The sequence below is a fragment of the Leishmania martiniquensis genome, chromosome 29 (assembly GCF_017916325.1).
Source record: "Leishmania martiniquensis isolate LSCM1 chromosome 29, whole genome shotgun sequence".
NCBI classification, from domain to species: domain Eukaryota; phylum Euglenozoa; class Kinetoplastea; order Trypanosomatida; family Trypanosomatidae; genus Leishmania; species Leishmania martiniquensis.
In genome coordinates, this window is record NC_090164.1 from 445,225 (window position 1) to 454,249 (window position 9,025).

Here is a 9,025-nt window from a genome sequence, read left to right on the forward strand (position 1 = left end):
TTGCTCCATTCTGTTGTGACGAACCTCCGCAATCTCCCCTGCACCTGCTGTCCTTCTCTCCGCGCTTGCTCGACCCCGACCCGCTGGCTGCTCTCTCTTCTTCTACAGCCTTGTGTGTCTCCGCTACTCCTCCTTCCTCCCTTTTTTTGCCCGTTTTGCTGCCCGCGCGTGCCGCCCTTGTGACCATGTCGGGCTTGAAGAAGTTCTTCCCCAACGCGAGCAGCTTCCTCAAGGGCTCGGCGACAGATATTGCATTACCATCACTGGCTGGTAAGACCTTCTTCTTCTACTTCTCGGCGAGCTGGTGCCCGCCGTGCCGCGGCTTCACACCGCAGCTGGTCGAGTTCTACAAGGCACACGCGAAGTCGAAGAATTTCGAGGTGATGCTAATCTCATGGGATGAGAATGTGGAGGACTTCAAGGAGTACTACGCGAAGATGCCGTGGCTGGCACTGCCCTTCGAGGATCGGAAGGGGATGGAGTTCCTGAAAACGGGGTTTAGGGTGGATTCGATTCCAACGCTGATCGGCGTGGACGCGGACTCAGGGAAGATCATTACGACGCGTGCGCGCAAAATGGTGGTGAAGGATCCCGAAGGGAGGGAGTTCCCGTGGCCCGATGCGCCGGGGAAGTTGTAGGTGAGCCTTTATAGAGGCATGAACGCTATGCTTCAGGTTTGGACGGGAAGATCGGGGGTGGTGGTGGTGAGGGAGAGAGGCGGCCGGGCTTATACGCTCCAGTGGTATGTGGCGGTGATGATCTGCGGGTGTTTCAAAGTAGAGGCTCGCTTGGATGCCCCTTCGAGCCCCCCGCCCTCCTCTTCTCCCGTGGTGCCTCTCGACGAAGACGATCGGCATGACCGCTCGTGAGTTCCCCTACGTTTCACACTCCCCGCCACTGGCAGCGCCGCCCCCCTTCTCCTTTCCTTTTCCCCCATTCATTAACTCTTTGTCATCACTGGCGATTTTCCTGCCATTTCACTCCGGACAGCGAACACTGTTGCTTTGCTCTCGCTGAGCCACATGGGGGTGTACGTGTATTTGGAGAGGTATCGCGTCTGCGCGCATCCTTCCTGGCTGTGCGACGCATTCGAGCCTTAACGCAGCCCGCCCTTTCACGCGACTGCTCACGTATACACGGGAACAGACGGGTGCCGTTCCTGACGCGCTGCGGGGGATCTGCGAATGTGACCCGGCCGAAGGCCCGTTATACCAAAGAGGGAGAAAAGGGAGTGAGACGGCAACGCGACGGCCAAGGGCTGTTTGGTGTGGCCCCGCCTCACCTCCATGCCGACTTCGATGGAGCTGAAGTCGCGCGAAAAGAAGAACGTGAAAGAAGCGTGCATTGATGTACCGGCGTGCATCTCGTGCACGAAATGTTCTTGCACAAACGCACCACGCCGCTGGCCGATGCACGATTACGTGCACGAGTAGAAAGGGAGAGACAGTGAATTGGTGCCTTTCGCTTCATGTGCGTTTTGTCCTTCCCTGGCCTACGGAGCAGCCCGCTGACCGCCTGTCATGCGGTGCTTGGGTAATGGGAGCTTCAAGCAGTCCCCGTTTTCCCCCGGTATCGCCCGATTCATGGACCGTACCCGTACTCCTCTCCGCTTGAGCCTTTCTCGTTCAAACTCATCCCCTTCCTCCTTCGCTTGACTGCCTTGTCATCTCCACACGGATGGCGCAACACCACGCGTCGCTGGCGTGGCACATTCTGCCGTTACGCTGGCCTTCGACGTGCGTGCCGCACCCAAACACACGCGGGGGCCATCACAACGAGGCCTGTCCGACTTCTGCGCTCGTAAACCGCTGGCAACACCTACCTCCTCTTCCACATGTTCGCGCACTGAAGATCTCATCCATAGTAGCAAGTCATCTCGCCCCCTCCCCCTTCTCACCGTTCCCCCCCTCCCTGTCCCTTCTCTTCCCTTCCTGCCGACAGCCATTAGACTGCCCTTTCCGCGTTCGCATTGGCCGCCTCTCAGTCTCTCTTCCTGCTCCTACGCACTTACAGCCATGTCCGGTCTCAGCAAGTTCCTGGGTGACCTGACGAAGCTGCAGAAGCAAGATGCGGAGGTGGAGCTGAACTCGCTGTGCGGCAAGGTCGTGTTCTTCTACTTCTCGGCGAGCTGGTGCCCGCCGTGCCGCGGCTTCACACCGCAGCTGGCCGAGTTCTACAAGGAACACGCGAAGTCGAAGAATTTCGAGGTTGTGCTTGCGACCTGGGACGAGGAGGAAGAGGACTTCAACAGCTACTATGCGAAGATGCCGTGGCTCTCGATTCCGTTTAAGCACCGCAACCTCGTGGAGGCGCTGTCGAAGTCGTTTGATGTGACCTCTATCCCGATGATGGTCGGGATAGACGCAGACAGCGGTGACGTTTTGTCGACGAGGGCGCGCCACGCGCTGACGATGGATCCCCAGGGGGATCAGTATCCCTGGAGGGACTAGCCTAAGCAGTAGTGGCGTAGAGGGGTACAGGTGCATGTGTTGGCGCAGGCGTAAGCGTTGCCCTATTTGTCTCTCCATCTCCTCCCGTTCTTCACCTTCTCTGTGTCTGAGAAGCATATTTGCTGCGCTTTCAAGCTGGCCGTAGCTGACCTTTCGCTGAGCTTCGCTCTGCGCGCGTGTGCGCAGCCGAGGACTGGACGACTCCAGCGAGGGGTAACAGGCGAAGAGGAAGGAGTGGCGCGCGAGCGAGCGAGAAAGAGAAGCGTGGCGAAGACGAGGTGGGAGGCCTTCCCAAGATGATAGCGCGGGCACATGAGCATGGTGAAAAGAGGCACATACCCGTCTGCTTCGTTTTTTTTTTCATGTGGTGATGCGCCTCTCTGGTTGCCTCTCTGGTCTCTCTCGCTGGGGTTTACTTAGTTCCTCTGTCATCTCTTTTTTTTGTTTCGCGTATTTTCTCCCCCCTCCCCCTTATGCCTTTGCGACATCGTCCCACTCCCTTCCTCTCTCCATACATTCTTTTTTTTTCCCCTCTGCCATTCGCCCTTTCCTTTAGCCGCGTGCCGCACTGCCGTATGAGCCGTTCAACGAGTCCCTCCCTCCCCTCTCCCCTCCTGTTTTACTCTCTATCCCTTCTCACCTTTCTTTGGGCCTCTTTGTGTGCCGCTGTGCATGTGTGCCGCGGCGTCTTACCTGCGCGCTCTTTTTTTTTGTTGTTGTTGTCACCTCATCATCCCTCACCCCTTCCTTCAGTACGGCCGCACCTTTCCCCCACCCATCCGTCATCTGTGCATCGTTGCTCCGCCAGCAGTGCAAGTGAAAAGGGAGGTAAACTTTTTTCATCTCGTGCGTATCCCCAACTGAGCCCCCTCTCTTCCTATTGTTTCCCTGCTGAGTTGGCGCTCCGCTCACTCAACCTCTCCGCCCCTCCCCCTCCCCCCATCGTCCTCCCTGGAAGGAGAGCGAGGGTGCGTAGAGAAAGGGGTGCGCGACGCGCTAAGCAGCACTCAGAAGCGAGAAGAGTGCGGGAAGGCGGCAGGTGCGGTGATGACGACGTGAAGATGCACCCATGGGCAAGAGAAATTCGGGCGAGGGTGAGGAGTGGGGGGAGGTAAAGCGAGAGGGAGAGAGCAAGTGAGCAACGAGAGGGTGAGAGCAAGGGGCCCCTGCGCCGGGCGAGCGCGTCGCCAAGGTACATTCACATCATTCGCTCTCGTACCCTTTCTCCTCTTTTTTTTCGCCAGCTCATGGCCCACCTTGTTCTCGCATGCCATTGCTGCTTTCACTTACACTTATCTATACCTGAGCGATGGGCGTAGCATGTGTGCAGGGGTGTGCATGCGTGTGTTTCAGATAGGAAACGAAGCGCTTGAGGGGAAATGGCTCCAGGCCTGCACGGCTGACAGGACGGCGAACCCCCCTTCGAAAAAAAAAAGAAGAGCGCCAATGAAGGCGAAAGCAAACGTGCGCGCATACTTCTTGCCTGTCTTCCTTTTGCCGAGACAAAGGTGCAGGTTGGGGGAGGGGGGAAGGGGGGAGCGGCGGAGAGCAGAGACGTAATATATGCGTCCGCGAAAGCATTTTTGATTGATTTACTTTATGTTTGTCTTCAACTTCGAAGAGAACGGGCCAACGTCAAGAGGGAAAAAAGGAATGCACAGGTGCCGAGGGCGCCTCTTTCACCCCATCCTCACATTCTCGCGTAGAGGCGCACGCGCAGTGGGGAGAGTCTCCTGAAAAGCATAGGCACTTCTCGGAGAATGGCAAGAGACCTCGGCCTCGCTAGCCATCGCTGCGCGCGAGTCAGCACCTTTCACGTGCCGGTGGTGGTGTTGGCATGTCGTGCGAGCAACAACAAGAGGGCAAGAGCTGCTCATGTACCTCGTGCGGGCGTGCGCTGCAATGAATTTACTTCCCAGAAGCCGCTCTCTCGCCAAGTGGGAAGCAGCTCGCCATCAACGCGAGAGGACCCTGCTGGCCTCGCATCTGACGGTCTCCAGGCACGATCAGGACGCAATGACGTCGGTGCGTCGCCGATTCTCAGCATCACCTTGACGATCCTCTCTGATTTTCTTCTTGCTCACTCGCCGCTTTTCCACGGTGCCTGTGCTCATGCGCCACTGCCTCGCCTTTGATGCGCCCTTGCCTCTGACTCCAAGAGCACTCTAACCGGGAACACTGCCCTCACCAGTACACCCCCAACTACCCTCCCCTTGCCAGCACGAACACACGCATTCGTGATATCTTCGACGGCTAGGCCACCACTGAGTCTACCTTTCCCTTCCCTGGCAGCCATGTCCGGTCTCAGCAAGTTCCTGGGTGACCTGACGAAGCTGCAGAAGCAAGATGCGGAGGTGGAGCTGAACTCGCTGTGCGGCAAGGTCGTGTTCTTCTACTTCTCGGCGAGCTGGTGCCCGCCGTGCCGCGGCTTCACACCGCAGCTGGCCGAGTTCTACAAGGAACACGCGAAGTCGAAGAATTTCGAGGTTGTGCTTGCGACCTGGGACGAGGAGGAAGAGGACTTCAACAGCTACTATGCGAAGATGCCGTGGCTCTCGATTCCGTTTAAGCACCGCAACCTCGTGGAGGCGCTGTCGAAGTCGTTTGATGTGACCTCTATCCCGATGATGGTCGGGATAGACGCAGACAGCGGTGACGTTTTGTCGACGAGGGCGCGCCACGCGCTGACGATGGATCCCCAGGGGGATCAGTATCCCTGGAGAGATGAGCAGTAAGACACATGAGCGCTTGAGCTGGCGTGGGCGGGGCAGAACGGTGGTGGGGCTATTCTTATCTCTCACTTCCTGTTCCTTGGTACCCCGCGCCACCACTGCCGGCACACTTAGCGCAGTCCTCCGACTGCATGCTCTGCGTTCGCTGCGGTGGCAGGCGGGTTGCTGTGCTCGTGCCCGCGTGGCAGCTCTCGCCCCATCAACTGTGCGGCCGCATAAGGGTCGCTGCACGTTGCAGTCGATGCTGCCGCACGCCCAATTTTTTTTTTGGTGCCGCTCATGTCTGCTTCTTCGAATTCGCACGGCCCCTCTTCTCTGTGTATTCATAGTTTTAAGCCGATGACTCTCCTCTTTTTTTGTCTCTTTGGGTTCTTCACCCACACGCCCCCTCTACGGATCGTGGAGTTGCCCGTTCAGGTATACAAAGCTGAGCAGGTCGGCCTCCCGCGATTCGCGCCCCTCTTTGGACCTATGCTGTGCCCCTGGGGCCCGTATTAGAAGTGCTTGCCGTACGAGACGTCGGTGCTGTGCTGCCGTTGCCGCCCCGTGCTCCTCACCTGCGCCGTCTGGGCGGCGTCGCAGCGGCGCCGATGGCCCCTTAGCCCTATATGTGAGCGAGAGCCGCACTGTGTGTATTGGAAATACTGGCAAAGCGGCAAGGCAGCTAACAGTGACTGTGTGCGGGTGATGACGCTGCTGCAGGCGTTCGTGGCGCTTGTGTACTGCATCCGCCGCGCGACGCACCTCTCCGACCAGATCTCACCCCCTCCTCCTCTTACGAGCCTCTGTCTCGACGGAGGTGCGCCGGCTGCAGCTGGTGCGGAGGCGCTGCTGAAAGAGGCTGCCAGCAAGCTAAAAAAAGAAGGGGCTGCGGCCTCGCTGCGTTCTGTGCTAGTGCATCTCTCTTTTCACCTTGGCGCGCGTCTCTCTCTCTCTCTTTCTCCCTTCCATTTTGGCGCTGTGTTTGTGGCTGCCCCGCTTGCGGTGCTTTGGTCACATCTTTGCGGCTCTGCTTCCACCGTAGTCGAACGCCTCCTCCCACCCTCCTCATACACTGGCCGCTTCACTGGGATTGTGTTCCGTAAGCTCCTCCAGTGCGGTCCCGCTCGTGGTGCTGTTTGCTGTATCTCTCCTTCTTTCTCGCATCGCGCCCGTTTCTCACGCAGTCTGCCCCGAAAAACAGATCGGGATCGTACGCGCCGCTCGCGTGCGAAAGACGGAAAAAAAGGCCTGAAAGAAATGCTTACGACTACCGCTGATGCTGGCCCGGCGGCCAGCGCGGCGCCCCCACCGCAGCAGCGTTTGTTCGACTGCTTGGATGCGGCAAGCAAGGAGCGGATAACGATGCTGCTAAGCCACTACCAGATGCTTCTTCCAGTCGAACAAAGCTCCTTTATGGAGGAACTTGAGCGCTACAACGAGGAGCAGCAAGCGCTTGGAGTGGCGCGAGGCAAGGCTGGTGAGATATGGAAGCGCTACATGACCCCCCGCTTGCAGGCGGTGCAGGCACGTGATCCTGCGTTTGTGCAGCCGTTGACTTCCCACGCAACCGCCACTCATGGGCGAAACAGTGATGTTGCCGCAGAGGAGGCGACGCCGCCGTGCGCACTGGAGGACCTTCTCCATACTCGCGGCATCTTTGGGGAGCCGGAAGGCGTTCCGATCCACGTGGGCAAGATGTCCCTCTATGAAAAGTTGCACCAGAACATGAGAAGTCGGCAGAGTACGAGGACTGAGAGCGTGACAGCTACTATCACTGCCGCCGCCGACGCAGGCGCCGGTGCCGCAGGCAGCCCAGCTTCGCTTGCAACTTTGGCTGAGGAGCAGACCGAACCCGCCGAAGGCGAGCGTGAAATGGGCGATGGCGCAACCCCAAAGCCACCCACGCAGGATGAGCACGGTGAGCGCGCGACGGCGCTCATGTACGCTGGCACTCTTCCCTCTAACGCATCGTCGAACCCATCAACTGCTCCGTACCGCAACAACGCGTACCAGGCCGTGCGTCTTGCCATGAGCTCGCCTGGCTTCATTGCGACGACGCCCCCAGCCTCGCTGGAGGCGGTGCGAGTGCTGCAAGATGGCGTCAAGCCCGTGTTGAACGTTACCGCCTTCCCAATCAATGAGGAGATGCTGCGTGAGTGGTTCAACGAGCTAGATGTACAAGGGCGCGGCGTCCTGAACCTCAAAGAGTTCCAGTGCTACATGCGGTCGTTGGAGCGTGACTTTGGTGCCCCAGCAGACTACGCGGCGCTCGAGCGCGACGGTGCGAGGCTTGCAAAGAGCGGCTGGCTTAGCTTCGAGGCCTTTGCCTACCTCGTGCTCTGCTTTGTGCGTGTCTGAGAGAGAGAGGGAGCGAAGCGAAAGGGAAAAAAGAGGAATGCGGGACAACACGGTGGGGATTTGCCGTCTCTGTGGTGCCGCCGTTTTTTTCTTGTTAGCTTTCTCTCACTCATTCACCTTTTTTCTTTTTCGAAACCCCTCCCTCGATGTCCGAGTGCCTTTCGGGCTCACCCTCATTGTATGCGTCAAGCGCCTTCTCTCTCTCTCTTTCTCCCCCTCAATGAATCTTATTTGATGCCCCTTTGCGAGACGGCCAGTGGTAGCGCCAGGTGCGCGCGCACACACACACACCTGCCTACGGACACCATCGTCTCCTCCTACGCTCTCCTCCATCGCTTCTTTCCGCGGTGCCGCGCATCTCCCTCGACCGTCCTGTTCTTCCTTTGTCTGCCTGCCTCTCCCGATCTTTTTTCCCTTCGTTGCGCAGGATGTATATATTTCTTTGCTGCCCCCCTCCCTTTTCCCCACTCCCCCCTTTTCACGCGCGCACGTCTGCTGCGTCTCTCACGGGGTCATACCACGCGAGTACGCGGGCGCTGTCGCTTCTCTTTTTATATGTTTAGTCCTTTTTTGTTGCCGAGCTCCGTTGGCGCAGCAGAAAATGTTAGAGGGCAGAGAGCCGAGACGGGTTTTGGGGGCGGTAAGTGGACAGAGGGAGAGGGAGGGGGGCGGGTGGTTAGTGATCCTGGAGCGAGTTGAGGAGACAGCGGCGGCGTTTGCGGCTCCATTGAGAGGGCATTGCCCAGCCAGCCACGCCTTTTTTGTTTTTATTTTTCTCCTTACATGGCGTTGAAGTCACTCTCTCGGAAGCTGCCTTGTTGCATTCCTCCGTGGCTATTCACACGCGTGTGTATCAAGCATGTTTGCATGATGTGCTGCGCTGTGTGCGTGTGTGTCTGTTAGGCTATGCGCAGCGCTTCTCTCGGCGGAAACTTATTTTTGTGGCTTCTGTATGCTTTTTTTTTCGTGCTTGCCACGTTGGGTGCCGCGCTCACATTACCCCCTCCCCTCCTCACTCCCTCTCAGTGCACCTCTCACTGGCGATGCCTTTCTCGCTTTCTGACAAATCTTACCTATAACGTACGTGCACCCACCAACGCACGCCCATGTACATTAACGGAGGAGCTTGCTGTCTTCGTAATCTACACCCCCGAGCAACTCAGAGCAACGAAAAAAACCGTTGGCAACGGCAAATCGTATCGGCCGAGACGCGAATAGGTGGTCTCGCCAACACGCGGAGAGAGAGGGGAGGCGAAAGAGAAGGCAGCAAAACTGCCGCCGGTCACCGGCGTTACTCTTTCATGCACTGCCGCGTGCCCGCACATCTTTCTGCGTTGCGTGTGCGGTGAAGGTGATGAGGTGGGGCTTGTGTGTGTGTGTGGGGGGGGAAGGGTGCGACGGCGAATACGAGCACCACGTCACGCTGGCGTGACATCGAAGAATTTGCTACAGCTGGCACTCGCGCGTTCTAGGTTGGCCCTCCGCGCCCGCGCGCAGTCCTTT

General features: G+C 58.2%; 4 protein-coding genes across 4 annotated transcripts; all 4 read left to right on the forward strand.

The window, feature by feature from the left end:
- Positions 1-185: 185 nt before the first annotated feature.
- Positions 186-638, forward strand: LSCM1_04410 (uncharacterized protein; the record flags this gene model as incomplete). Its single annotated transcript, XM_067321919.1, has 1 exon — positions 186-638. One exon carries the CDS (start codon positions 186-188, stop codon positions 636-638), a length of 453 nt encoding a protein of 150 aa, XP_067177014.1.
- Positions 639-2,015: 1,377 nt separating this feature from the next.
- On the forward strand, positions 2,016-2,450 carry LSCM1_04411 (uncharacterized protein; the record flags this gene model as incomplete). Its single annotated transcript, XM_067321920.1, has 1 exon — positions 2,016-2,450. The coding sequence occupies one exon, from the start codon at positions 2,016-2,018 to the stop codon at positions 2,448-2,450; it is 435 nt and encodes a 144-aa protein (XP_067177015.1).
- Positions 2,451-4,744: 2,294 nt separating this feature from the next.
- LSCM1_04412 (uncharacterized protein) lies at positions 4,745-5,185 on the forward strand (the record flags this gene model as incomplete). The annotated part of the gene is made up of 1 exon (XM_067321921.1): positions 4,745-5,185. The coding sequence occupies one exon, from the start codon at positions 4,745-4,747 to the stop codon at positions 5,183-5,185; it is 441 nt and encodes a 146-aa protein (XP_067177016.1).
- A 1,236-nt stretch (positions 5,186-6,421) lies between these two features.
- Positions 6,422-7,522, forward strand: LSCM1_04413 (uncharacterized protein; the record flags this gene model as incomplete). Its single annotated transcript, XM_067321922.1, has 1 exon — positions 6,422-7,522. One exon carries the CDS (start codon positions 6,422-6,424, stop codon positions 7,520-7,522), a length of 1,101 nt encoding a protein of 366 aa, XP_067177017.1.
- Positions 7,523-9,025: the final 1,503 nt, after the last annotated feature.